Source organism: Dipodomys ordii, unplaced genomic scaffold, assembly GCF_000151885.1.
Source record: "Dipodomys ordii isolate 6190 unplaced genomic scaffold, Dord_2.0 Scaffold17, whole genome shotgun sequence".
NCBI lineage: Eukaryota > Metazoa > Chordata > Mammalia > Rodentia > Heteromyidae > Dipodomys > Dipodomys ordii.
This window is the reverse complement of record NW_012267233.1, coordinates 25,007,108-25,021,629: the sequence shown is the minus strand read 5'-3', so window position 1 is coordinate 25,021,629 and position 14,522 is coordinate 25,007,108. Positions and strand designations below refer to the sequence as shown.

Genomic DNA, 14,522 nt, shown 5'->3' with positions numbered 1-14,522 from the left:
AGTGTCCTCTTTCTTCTTCCTGGCTGCCATGAGAGGAGTCACTCTCTATTCCTCATGATCCACTTGATTTGCTGTAAATAATGGAGGCTGCAGATTATGAACTGAAACCTCCAAAATCACACCTTCCTCCTTCAAATAGTTTTTCCCAGGTATTTTAACATGGTTACAACACAGTATATATTCTGTATTTTCTTTATTCATTCATCTTCTGATGAGCATCTAGGTTGAGTCCCTATTTGGCTATTGTGAATTGTATCTGTTTGTAAGGTTCATAACTCACACTGATTACAGAGGAGCTCAGAGTTATTTGGTATTCAGATGACAACCAGGCATCAGCATATATTGTTCTGTTTGTCTTTGTTGATCTGATTACTGTGTACCATATTTAGTATTCTCATGTGTAGAGAGAGAAATGAATTTTATACTTGGAACATTAATCACTATCTAGGCCAGATTGTACTCTCTAATCAATTGCCTTTCTCTACTATGGAGAAATAGATCAATGGAATTAGGATCCTTTTTTCAACTTTTACCACCAGTTTCTTTTCCCTTACCTCAGGCCCTGCTTGGGTGTTCATCCTCCATAGGGGAGCTTAAAATCTATGTATTAGCCCTGGAACTTCACTGGTTTAAGCTGTTGCTGTGAAACTTCTAGGTTCCTATGCCTTCCTTTCCCTCTGTTCCCTGGCAAGGATCCTATGCAAACTTCCAGCTTCAGTCACACTGACAAGCACAGACTGTTCTGGCTTTGTTATCTACAGCCTCAGTCTGCACAAATGTTTACAGGCCTTGAACACTTACTTTTTCTTCACTGCATTTAGAGTTAAAACTCTCAATCAGGGGCTGGGAAGGTAGCTCAGTGGTAGAGCGCTTGCCTTGCATGCTTGAGGCCCTGGGTTCGATTCCTCAGCACCACATAAGCAAAAAGAAAAAAAGCCAGAAGTGGCGCTGTGACTCAAGTGGTAGAGCGCTAGCCTTGAGCTGAAGAGCTGAGGGACAGTGCCCAGGCCCAGAGTTCAGGCCCCATGACTGGACCTACCCCCCCCAAAAAAAAAACAACAAAAAAAACCCTCTCAATCAGATTAATTTTCTCACATTTATATTTATTTATACATTTTTTAGTACTAATTCTACTCTGAAAACTATTATTTTAATTTTTTTCACAGTACTAGTTTTGAATTCCTTGTGCTTGCTAGGCAGATGCTCTACCATTTGAGGCTCACCTCTAGCCCTTTTTTGCTTTAGTTATATTTTAAATAAGATCTCATGTTTTTGCCCAGGGCCAGCCTCTGACTATGATGCACTTGTTTATACCTTTTATATAGGTGGGATCACAGGTGTGTGTTATCACACTTAGCTATAGTTCAGAAGGGGCATTGGTAACTTTTGACCAAGGTTGGGTTAGACTAAATCCTCCTAGCCCTGTAAATTTTCCCTATCTGTACCTCCCAACTAGATGGGATTATAGACATGAATCCCACCATACCCAGCCAACAATTTATTTTGTAGTACTACACTCTTGCATTTAAACTAGTTTGTTAAGTTTGAAAATAGTACTTATTTCTTCCCATTGATCATCATCTTATTTTCAATTACAGAATTAAAGGTTTTTAATTCCAAGTTATCTGTTTTCTTTTTTTTTCTTTCTGTAAGTCTTGGGGCTTGAACTCAGGTCCTATGTACTGTTTCTAATCCTTTTTTGCTCAAGATTAGTACTCTTACCACTTGAGCCACAGCCTAACTTCTGGCTTTTTAGTGGTCATTTGAAAATAAGAGTCTCATGGACTTTCTTGCCTGGGTTGGCTTTGAATCAAAATTCTCAGGTCTCAGCCACCTGAGTAGCTAGGATTACAGACGTGAGCCACCAATGCCACCAGTTATATGAGCTGTTTAAAAAATTGAATCAGACACAATCAGCCACTTCTGTTGTAGATATATTTGTTAAGATATTCAATGTGACAGAAACAAGGGGAGAGCCTTAGAGCATATCACTAGAGAATACATTCCAAGAGAGCCTCTGCATGACAGCAACAATGCTTCATCTAGGGTTCAGCCAAGGCATGACCTCCAGTTTGACAGACTGGCACTCAATTCACTCAATGAGTCTAGTTATTCATCATCTATGAGTATACCTAACCTACATTTCTAACCTACATCATATTAATTATTCATTTTTTCCTCTTTTCATCAAGAATGCCCCCTGTACATTGTGAATCATATTCCTTAAATCGAATTGTGTTCTCATGCCTGGGGTTCATGGCTTCAAGAATGCTGGCTTAAGAACTGCTAGTATTGTCAGATGGACATACCACACTGGGAGATAAAAAGAAATTGAGGCTAAATTTCAAGATGGTAGCACTTAGATCTTTCTGGATGATTTTACTGTACCTTAGGATAGAAGGCCAGTAGATGGTTTATGAATATTCTTTGGGTCTACATTCAAATAAAATAAGCATATGACATTAGTGTGGTATTTTCTCTTTGGAAACTCATGTTGATCTCTAGTAATCATCATTTTTTTCTAACATCTCAGAAACAAACTCAGAGTATAGAATATTTCTAGTCTAGAATCATTTTTTCAGATATGTATGGCACAGATTTTGATACTTATGTGCTCTGGCTACTTGTAGAAGTTTCTTATGTCATATAACACTACATTTACCTTTTGTTTCTCCATCTTCATGAATTTGGATCAATGTTATAAATACTGGAACATCCATTATTACCATTGTTCATTTAAATTCACAAACATTAGAAAGCTCTGACTTTTGGGAAATACTAACTTTAAGAAAATAAATTAATTTTCCTTGATTGGTACTATTTTGCAGTTTATTGAATCAGCCAAATTAAGGTAAAAGTAGAACACTACTGACACTATGACTGTCACAAAGTTACAGGATTTGTATGCTTTTGAGAAACTGTACAGAAGACTACTGTTAGTTGATTCCGTGTACTTGGTAGTTTTAGTGTGTTTAGTGTGTTTCACAGCATTTAGAACTGTTTACTTCAGATGATCTTCAATAGAACAGAAAAGTATATATGACTTAGCTAATGATACATAGGGCAAAGTATCTAATAGTATTTAGAGTTTCTTTGCTTTGGAGGTCACATTTCTAACTTCCATGTATGTTTCAATTTTAGTGCTCATTTTATAACAAGCTTAAGTACATGTTATGTAGTACTTTAAGGGCAAAATTATTATTATTATTATTTTGTCAGTCATGGGGCCTGAACTCTGGGCCTGGGTGCCCTGGGCCTCAACTCTTTGGCTCAAGGCTAGCACTCTACCATGTGAGCCACAGCACCACTTCTGGCTTTTTCTGCTTATGTGGTGCTGAGGAATCGAACCCAGGGCCTTATGCATGCAAGACAAGCATTCTACCACTGAGCCACCTTCCCAGCCCCAAGGGCAAAATTATTATAGATACTTAAAATAATAAATAATATTGAAGATTCCTTTTCACTTTCTCATTTAGAAAATCACTTAATCAGCTTAGTACTTTAACTGTATGCTTACACATTGGTATTTTTTCTTCTACTTATTCTGTGCATAATTTAGTTAAGCACATAGTTGGTTCAAACATTTGAAGAAGGAGAAGAAACAAAGCAAGAGTCTGGCTTAAATGCAATGGATAGGCTATGGTAAGCTATTTACTCAATAATGAATTTTTTGTAATAGGTATTTGATTCCTTTTGTTAGACAACTGATGTACATATAGAATTGCCTGTCAAGAAGCATCTGGGACCCCTTCAGATGCGGATAAGGTCATGCTTTAAGGCAATAGGAGTTTCTGTAATGTGTTATTAACTCTGTCGGCTGCAGCTAAGCTCTTTTCTGGCATTCCTAACTTGTGGGTATGTCTGGTAAGAAGACGGATAATCTTGTGAGGATGGCAGAATCGCCTGCTGCCATCCTCCCTCCTCTCTTTCTCTATCTAGCAATCTAGAGACTTAAAATACCAACACAACATAGTAATCACTCCCCACAAAAGAAAACACACCCAGAGATGCAAGCAGGCAAGCAAGAACTGTTAGTTGAAAATTACAAGCAAAGAGAAGCAGATCTATCTTTTTCTATGAAAAGTCAGCAATCCTGAGTTAGAAGTAAAGCTCTCAATTTAAAAATTAAAATTTACTATCAATCATTAACTTAAGTGAAATAAAATATGCACATTTAGACTTATGCAGAAATTTAGAGGAAGAAAGTTATGAAGCAAGTATTTGGTAAGCAATTTGGATATTTAATGTTATATTTAAATAATACCTAGTGCAGTGTGTGTGTGTGTGTGTGTGTGTGTGTGTGTGTGTGTGTGTGTGGTTTTCCCCCAAATGCTGTCTGCTCTGTAGTTATAATAGGTGTGTCTTATTTGCTGCAGCAGTAATGTTGTTCAGCAGACTTTGCTCAGTGATTAGTGCTATTGACATTCCCAGTTCTCTCTGGGCTTTTAATACATATAGAGGGAGAGTAAATGGAACCTGAGATCTTGACCAGAAAGGTTATCCTAACTCAGTCCTATTATGTTAATTGAAGAAAAAAAAGGAAAACAAGAAAGCTCTACATACGTGATCCTAATTTGAACATGATTTAAAAGAGGATGTAAGCAAGAATATACATTTTTATCATGCTGTGAGCAGCTTGAAAATTGTTATTTATGAAAGCTACTGTACTTTAAAGAAAAAATATAGTGTGTCATCAATTTCAAAGTAACTTAGTTCTAAAGAGTGTCAAATATTAATAGTTATCTTGAGTCATTTCAAGATTTGTTTACCATAAGTTCTTAAGCAAATAGTCATAGAATCATGGGAAATGATACCGGAAGGGTTTTTAGGGGTATAGTTTGTTGGTCCATAACTTCAGACGGTGAGACATCAGCATGTCCCAAACATACGACTACCAGATATTGCCTTGGAAGGGTACAAATACAGTCAAAGTATTCAGAATACATATGTGAAAATGTAACCAGGAAAGTTGAAGGGAGGAGTGAGGTTGGGAGAGAAGGGGGAGAATGATGGGAAAAATGACATTGATCAAGATACATTGTACTCATAAATTGACATATTGAAGTGAAATGCCTTTGTACAAATGCTTAAATATAATAAAAATTAGCTAGTGGCTCATGCCTGTAACCCTGGCTACTCAGGAGGCTGAGATCTGAGGATTGTGGTTCAAAGCCAGCCTAGGCAGGAACGTCCAGGAGACTCTTATCTCCCATAAACCATCAGAAACCAGAAGTGGTGCTGTGGCTCAAGTGGTAGAGTGCTAGCCTTGAGCTGAAGAGCTGAGGGACAGTGTGTAGGTCCAGAGTTCAAGCCCCATGACCAGCCAAAATAAAAATTTAAAACCAAATATTGTTGCCTTTTATAAAAAATATATTTTTACAAGTAGAAAATAGAACCATACCAGATACATATCAAACACACTCTAAGTACATGTCTTCCATTTAAAATTAAGTCTAGCCAGCTGTTTCTGTTAATATTTGTTGGTTTCATTTTCACTTTCCCCCTACATTCTAAATGATAGCACATCCAAAAAGGTTACTAATTTGTGAGGTTATGGATAACATCAGTAGCAAGTGAGACAACTCATTTGTTCAATCCATTATGCATTCTGCTCTGTGTCAAACAATTAATTGAGTTTTTACAAAGAATATCAAGTAGATTTTAATTAACATATTGGTATGTTGTTCTAATAGCAGATTACTTCCACTTACTTAGAAATTGACCTCTGAAGCAATTAATTGCAGGGGATGAGAATTTCACTGGTACTTAAATAAGTCTGTGCTAATATTTCTTCCTTTTTGATAATTCAAGCTTGATAGCATGTTGGGGTCTGAACTTCCTCTTTTAGATTTATCTCCTCTAATATTCCCTTGCATGACTCCCTGGAAGGAAAAACGTACTCATCTTCAAAAGTAATAGCAAGCTCTTCAGAAGAGAGAATGACGATGGGAAAATCAGGAAATTAACCTTAATTTTCTGTGCCTTTTTGCAGTCTCTTCTAAGAAGGGAAAGGGCTCTGGTCACCTTGTCTTTTTCTTCTTTACAATATTAACTGAACACAAAGCAAAGTGTTCTAAACGTAAAATTCAGTCTGACTGGCTTATAGCAGTATTCCACCTCCAAAAGCTCTTTTCTCAGAACACCTATTTACTTTCTCCAGGCTCTTTTCCCTTTACTGTTTTCTCAGGCATCTGTCTGGCCACCTATATATCTCGTATATCACTGTTGTGTTCTAGTCTTTTTTTAGCTTCCTGTTTACCCTCCTTCTGACATTTAATATTGGTAAGACCCTTGAAAATATGGAGGTTATATATAAAGCCCAACTGGTATGGCAAGCTGGTATGATTTGCTCTGTTTTTCTTGAGGTTTATAGTTTCTGGTTGCTAATATATCTCAGCCAAAAACTTCATGTGGGTATGAGATTTGCAGTAGGGAAAGGTGGTATATTTTATTGATTGGTGTGTTGAATGTATGTGTAGATAGTCACTAGGTTCTATTGACATTGCCTGACCTGGGAAGCTTTCCTTACCCTCCAGAGAACTTTAACATTTCTCTGAATATTCCCCACACTTTTTGTGTTCCTCTTATTATTCTCCAATACATCTCCTCTATTATCTGAGATGAAGATATATTTTATGCCTATTAATATCCCTGGGCAAAAATGCTGATAACATAATAGGTACTTATAAAACATTTTTATTTTAGGAGTGCTGGGACTCAAACCCAGGAACTCAAGCATGTGTAGTAAGCCCTTTACCACTGAGCCAAACCTCTGGTCCTAATTAATATTTGTGCAATGATGCATATGCAATTGAATGTTGATTTCATGTTTTGCCTTTCTGAGAGTGTCACTTTGTTTCTAATGCTGGACATATGGTAGCTCTTCAGTATATGCTTGTTAAATGAGTGACACGACCGAATAAAGAATATGTTTGGTGAGTGTAGAAGTCCAGGGACATTCAGAATGGGATGACCTAGCCCAAGATGACTGTAACTGCCATTTTTTTCTTCAGCTGTTTCCAATATAGCCCGTGACTTTGAACGAAACTATTTATGAAATGCTTATAAAGATGCTTGTTTAGGTTGTGCCTTCTGATATTAAAACCATGTGCTACAACAGAAGGTATTGCTTCATGAGGTGATCTGTATATGACTAAGAGCAAGGTTTCCACTGAAGTTCTTCCAATAACACATGATTCAAGACTTCCCAGTTAAGAGCAAAAGATGACACAGTCAATTATGTATGGCATTCATCTCTTAATCATTCTTATAACCAGGCTTTGTTCCCAGGGCTTCATCATGAAGTCCTTGTCTAGTGGTCATCCATTTTTGAGGAGAACTGTGGTATTCAATTTCATAGTTCACATCTATATTCACTAGATGTGATGGTTCTTTAAGAGTTCTTCCTGTTTGTCAACTCATGGATTAACAATGCATACATTAACATACCTTGGATGAGTGAAGAGCAACAGAATGACATTAAAAAACAAGATATTCTACATATTATATGAGCAATGAAGCTGCAACTCTTTTCTGATATCTTAAAGTTAAGATATTTGGTGTAGATGGTGGAAAGCTTTCTTCCTTTGACAGCATACTGGAGTTTAATTTAAGGTTGAGTGAAAAGTTCTTGCACTTCAGTCTCAATCCTCAATAGCCTGCAGTGAGGTCTCTTCACCTATCCTGTTAACAGGGCCATATAAAGGATGGTGTTCCTGTAACTCCATTGCTGAAAGAACATACTATTATGGGAGGAGACAAAAACCCTCCCTGTTTCTCCACCTGAAAAGGATACAATAGTATTCTTTGTTTTAGGAAGAAGGTTGTCCAAGTCTCACCAGTGCTTACAAGAATTGGCAGGAGTTTGGAAAATTGAATTAGACCTTCTAAATAGGTTCAGTTTCCTGGTTCTAAAAGTGCTTCAGCTTGCCAAATCAGGAGCAATGCTTGATTTTCAGCATTTGTGGTTTGTATGTGAGAAATACAGCTGCTCCTCTCCGAAATTATTCACTAGGAAACAAAGTCAAGGGGCAGCCAACACAAGGTCTGTCAGTAGCATCATTGTCCCATGTAAGAAACAGCTACAGAGACATGTGCATACTTCTTGTTGATTTGAATGCGAGAGCATTGTTTTAATCTTTGAGAGAAACTTGATATGCCAGGAACTCACAGCAAATGTCATGTGTCTTAGGGTCAGATTCAGCTGTGCAGAAGTCATTGGTTTTACTCTCATAAGAAAAAGGAAAGAAAAATAAACGGGGGCCTTCTGCATACAAATCCAGATTCTTTTTTTCTTTCAAAGACAGACACCCAGGAGCATGGGCCTGCAGGTCTGCTAGTAGTTGTGCTAACTAGAGCCTATGATGTTGCTTCCATGAGTTCAGACTTATGCTTCTGGGTCACTGGCCCTATTTCATTCTCTCCCTGAGACTGAGGCCATTTTTTGTTACCTTGGCCTTCTTGTCTTTTCTTTCTTTATTGTTATTGTAGAGAAACATTTCTGTCCAACTCATGAGAGAAAACAGAGAAGATCTTTTCCCTGATCATCTCTCTGCTTCACTGACCTTTGTAACCTGCTTGGCAGATAGTTTTGCAAAATGGGAATTATAATGTGATCCACAAACAAGTAGTTGGTGAATTTTTACATTTCAAATATTTTGGAAGGTAGAAACCATGTGTTAACATAGGCATTCAAAACTGGGTCCAAACTAGTTTTGATAACTGATAACATTCATCAGCCTGATGTTACATCTTGTCATTCTCTTCTTGGGGTTCTGATAATCTATAATGGAAACAACAATAATGAAAGTCTCTAATATTCCATTTCACTTAGGATGTGCCAGACACCACCCTTTATACTTCAAACATGTTTTACTCCCATTTTCCAGGCTGCAAAGCCAAGGTTTGAACAGAAACAACTCCAGAGAACAATGTTCTATTGTCTTCTAGGTGTGGTGGTTATTTTTCAGGTGAGAGAAAACCAGGAAGAAGGAATAAGTCATACATCAAAAGTTATTACATGCCAAGGTTATTAGGTTGTAGGATTAAATATAGGTCTAGGCTTTGAAGCTTCTTTTATAACAAGCTGTATTTCTTGATTTTCAAAAAAGTAGTCTTTACTTAACTTCTACTAGGAAATATATTTCTCACTGGAAAACTTAAAATTCTTGAAGAAAAACAATGTTTTTGGGTCAGTGGGTACTGCTGCATGCTAAATAATTACATACACTGAACCTGACTGGTAAAATAGTGAGGCGCTACAACAGATAATACATTTTTGGGTACATTGATGAAGATGTATCACTGGAAAAATGGATAATTTGTTTTTGTTTGTTGTCCAAAATAAAATATGCAGCCTCACTCAGAATGCTATATGTTTCTGTTATTGATGATACTTGCTAAAAATTGTTATTTATGATACTTGTTAAAATAAAATGTAGAGACTATATAAAAATCTTCATAAATTGTCACTAATTTTAATACTCCCCCCTCAATTTGTTATAATCCCCTTTTCCAGAGCAGTGAACTGAAACTCAAAGCAAGGGAGTGACTTGCCTAAGAGCACCACCCATCTATTAAGTCTTAGAAGAATGGCTTGTACTCTGGCCTTGTAGATCATACCTACTCTTTCTATTGTACTGTGCTGTTATATCTATATACTATGTATATTTTCTGTGCATAGTATAATACATATACTTATTGGTTTAATATTCAGTCATTCATTTCCTCCTCTGTACAATAACTGATAGTATCTAGGTTTCTGTGAGAGCTTAATGCCATAAATCACATAATGCATGGAATACATAAAACATTCATAATTTAACTTGTAGAAGATGCTTAATAAATGTTAGGGCTTTAAAAATGTATCTTGTTGAGTATGTGCCAGGAACTGGACCAGGGTGATGAGGAAACTGGGCTGTAAGATATTTCATCTTTGCTTAAAAGACTTGCAATTAGGCACAAGAGATGTGTGTTGGAATGGATTTTATAGTAGGTACAGCATAATGTGACAGATATAACAGTAGCTATGGATTCACAGGAAGAGAAACAGCATGGAGAGCAAGCTGACCCTTCTCCCTCTGTGGTGAAGGAATCCTCTATACTTCCGTCATTAATGTGGTGCGCATCCCTTGAAGGTGATATTGTCAAAATACTTGGAACCAGTTGATTAAAAAATGCTTTGATCCCTTTCTCAAGAAAAGAATCACATTTAGTTAAACAAACAAAAACTATTGCATAATTAAAACATGAATATTTTTAAACAAAGACTCAAATTGTATCTAAAGAGAGATCGAGATCAGCACCTGAGGTAACTCTGCATTTCCAAGTGGGTGAGGATGGTGGGGATGAAAGTCATCATTCACAAGGGAGGTGAAATTATTCCATATCCAAGGGAAAGCCTGTTCAGCAGGTGTGGGAATGACCAGTGATGTACTGGCTCTCATGGAAGAAAGCCTGTCTATTGGGATTTGACTCTACTTCTCACACAGAGCCAGATGCAGCAGCCCTCTATGCCAAGGAAAGCTTCAGTGGAAACTGGCCCATATAACAACAGGATACCAAGTTACTTACAATAGCTACTCTAGTCTTTCATTTATAGCTATGAACCTATCATAGAAGGTCAGAAGAACTTTGAAGAAAGGCAATTGCAAGGAAAAGAAACATCAAGACAAGGGAAATAGTGGAACCCAATAGCAGAGAATGTCAGAAGTAAAACATATTAAAAATGAAACATGCTAGCAGCTGTGGGAGATTAAAGACTATTACATTTGTGAGATAAGAATCCTGCCATAAAATGCAGTAACTAGAACTCAGGAGAAAGTTCTCACACATTAACGCCATAATCTCAAAAATCATATACAGGGTAAGAAACAATTCCATGAACATAGTTGAAGACTGAATTAGTGATCTAGAAAATGAAGTTAAGATATTCTTTCAGAGCAGAGATCAAAATGACAGAAATAAATTAATAGAAGATCGAGCCCCCCAATAGATAATTGTCTATCTTTTAAGGATTTTTTTATTAGCATACATTAGTTATGCAAGAGAGATTTCTTGTAACATTTCCATTCACATGGACAGTGTAGCCATCTCCTTCACTCCTTGATCAGGCTTCTTATCTTTTCTTCTTAAAACAACTTCAGCTAGTTTTATTGTTTTGTTTTGAATATGTATATAAAACACTTTAAGTTTATTCATTCTCATTCACCCTCTCCATTCATCTTTCATCCTCACTCCCTAGGTCATATGGGGATTGTTTAGATGAAAGAAAACAGAAAAGATGGTTATGGAGAGGGTTTTGGTATGGATAGTTAAATAAACACAAATAGGGATTTTGAAAGAAGGTAAACAGAAATAATGGAGAAACAGCAGCTATGTGCATATGAGCATATGAAATGATGCTGATCAAATGAACTCTAAGAAATGGAAGCAAGAGGTATATTATTGCACTGTTTGCAGTTATTTTCCCCCTTCAATTTATATTCCCTTTTGTCACTGTTTTTGATTTCTGAACCCTTTGTCTTGTATATACATTTTTCTTGTTTGGGGAGGGGAAGGAGAAGCACAGAAATGGTGGGGCCAAGGGTGAACCAACTCAGCAGTGACATTCACTAGACACTGGGTTGGAAGTGAACTATAGAACTTGAGGAAGAAGGAGGTCAGGAGGAGAAAAACTAGGAGAAAATGGGGAAGGGTGACACTTTATAAGAAATGTACTTATTACTTCACTTATGTAACTATAACACCTCTGTACATGACCTTTACAATAAAATGTTTTAAAAGAGAAAAAAAGAAATAATGGAGAAAGAATAGAATAAATAATCGAATGTTATTTTCCCAGGTTAAAGGAATTTGAATCTTCAGGATAAAAGTACTCATTCAGTGTTTAGTTGAATAAAGGCAAAAAAAAAAAAGATACATGTCCTAGTGAAATTTCCTAACTTGAAGGCAAAACCCCCAAAATCTTAAATATTTCTAGAGGAGAAACAGAACAGATTATCTACAAAGATGTGAGAATACTTCTTTTAAACTTTTGACATACTCACTGCTGAAAGCCAATGAGACAGTGTCCTCCTAACCTCGAGTCATTTCCTCTGCAGGAATTCTGTAGGTTGTGTGCTTCCTAGTCTAGATTATTACCATGTTGCTCATGATGGTGGCCAATTCTCTGGTAGTCAGTGAGGGAGGAAAAAGAGCTATCTTGATTATTAGTACAATCCACCCACAACGTACAATAGTTATGGGTCTTGGTATACCAATGAAAATCATGGGGATTAATGAGTTAGTTAGAAATAATATAAATAATTTAGAATAAGAAGGAGACAGCTCTCAGAAATCTCTTGGGGCAATTTTCCTCCTGAATCTATAAACCATTTGAGTTCTTTTGCCAAATCCATTCAGTTATTACTTGTCATTATGCTTCATTATGCTTGCATCCTTCTGCTGCTGTGCTTACTTGCACTTTTCCTAAAGCTTTGTCAAAATGGACATTTTAGGTTTTTTTTTTTTTTGTGGAGGGATGCCTTCCAAGGTGATAGAGTCAGGGGGACTTTCTTAGTAGTTCTGTGCCTTCAGAGGGAAGCAAGTAAGGTTATCATGTTAAAATGAATGTGAGAATTATATGGATCTTCTTGCTCTAAAGGTGATGCTCTTTTCTCTTACCATTTACCATGTAGTTCTTAAGTGTGACTCCAGATGAATTGGGGCTCAGGGACCTTATGGTTGTATTTAACCTTAATGGTCATTTTATAAGCATTTCAGATGAAGACATACAGCTCGGAACTCTAGGTTCTGCTTATGGCTGCCACTAGCTGCCTAACTCTAAATAAGCTACTGCAATGTCCTGGGTTTCAATAAACTTGCCTTTAAGGTAACAGGCCTTGAAAGTACTGCCCTCCTGTACATATTTATTTTTGTTTTACATAGTTTTTACTCCTTTTTTATACCTATTCTTTTTCCAAAATTAAGTATGCACAGAACCATCTTCTGTGGCATATTTTGTGGAATATAAAAATTAACTTCCCATTCTTATAGCTGCCAGATCTTTGGAAGTGGGAATAACAAAATATTCAAGGGAACATTTAGTGTTGTGATGAGAGGTGAGAGTTGTTTCTCAGGGTTAATGGACCCTTTGCTTTTTCTTAAGACACAGCAATTCCAACCCCTGGTTAGTCTGAGTAAATGTCTCTCAAGTAAGAGTCTTGATCTTTTTCTGTTACAAATGTGGCCTCTTCCTTATTTAGCTGCATTACAGGCACTGAAGAGAAAGAAGAGGTTTGAGAAGCAGCTCACTCAGCTTGATGGCACCTTGTCCACCATTGAGTTCCAGAGAGAAGCCTTGGAAAACTCCCACACCAACACCGAGGTGCTGAGGAACATGAGCTATGCAGCAAAAGCCATGAAGGCAGTTCATGAAAACATGTGAGTGATAGCCGCTCTCCTTTGACTGGTGGCTGCCGGCAGTATGGGGAAGAGACTGAAATTATGTGGTGGTTTGGACAAGACATGTCTCACTCACTTGAGGCTTTTTTTTAAATCTATTGATGGAAAGTGACAAAAAGCAAGAAAGAAGGAAGGGAGAGAAAGTGGAAGGAAGAATATGGGAGAGAGGAAGAAAAAAACGGGAAATGAAAATGTGTTCATTTTTGCCTTCAATTCCCTTATGATTGTCTGAACTCTATTTGTAAATAATGTAATTCTATAATTTTAATGACTTTCATGCCAACATCTGGGAGGATTTTGGAGCCAGAGAACAGTGGTAGACTTTTTAGAATCATCTAGAGAGATGCCAAAGGGAATGTAGATGCCCAGATTCCTTGCTCAAGAATAGGGTTTGGCCTGCTTTCACTGTATTTGATGTCTGTATAATTTGTGGAGGGGAAAGGAAAAAACAAATCGTTTAAATAGGGATACAGGTGGACCCATTGCAACAATGAGATGTACAAGTTGTTATGTTGAAAACGAACTTTACAACTTTGGTTGGGAGGGGGAGGATTGGGTGAGGGGGCGGAGGGAGAATGGGAAGGGATGGATAGGGATGGGAAGGGGAAACAAAGGAGGAGGCTACAATGCTTGGTAAGAAATGTACTCATTATCTTGCCCATGTAATTGTAACCCCTCTGTACAATATTTTCACAATAAAAAAATAAAGAATAGGGTTTGGCTAGGCGCTGGTGGCTCACGCTGTAATCCTAGCTATTAAGGAGGCTGAGATCTGAGGATTGAGGTTCAAAGCCAGATGGGACAGGAAAGTTTGTGAGACTCTTATCTCCAAATAACCACTCAGAAAACTGGAAGCGATGCTATGGCTCAAGTGGTGGAGTGCTTGCCTTGAGCTGAGGAGCTGAGGGACAAGGCCCAGAGTTCAAGCCCGACAGACAAAAAATAATAATAATAATAATTTAATTAAATTTAAAAAATGGGGCTTGTACTTTTTGTTTTTAGGCAAGTGTTTCTTTTTTTTTCTTCTGGTACTAAGGATTGAACCCAGGGCAAGCATTCTACCTCTTGTGTCAAACTCT

General features: G+C 37.2%; 1 protein-coding gene across 1 annotated transcript in view; it reads left to right on the top strand.

Moving 5' to 3' along the window:
- Positions 1-14,522, top strand: part of Chmp4c (charged multivesicular body protein 4C) — a 30,168-nt gene that overhangs the window by 7,881 nt on the left and 7,765 nt on the right. Inside the window, exon 2 of the mRNA XM_013012419.1 lies at positions 13,245-13,422. Coding sequence (XP_012867873.1) covers positions 13,245-13,422 — 178 coding nt within the window. The remainder of the gene's footprint in view (positions 1-13,244; positions 13,423-14,522) is intronic.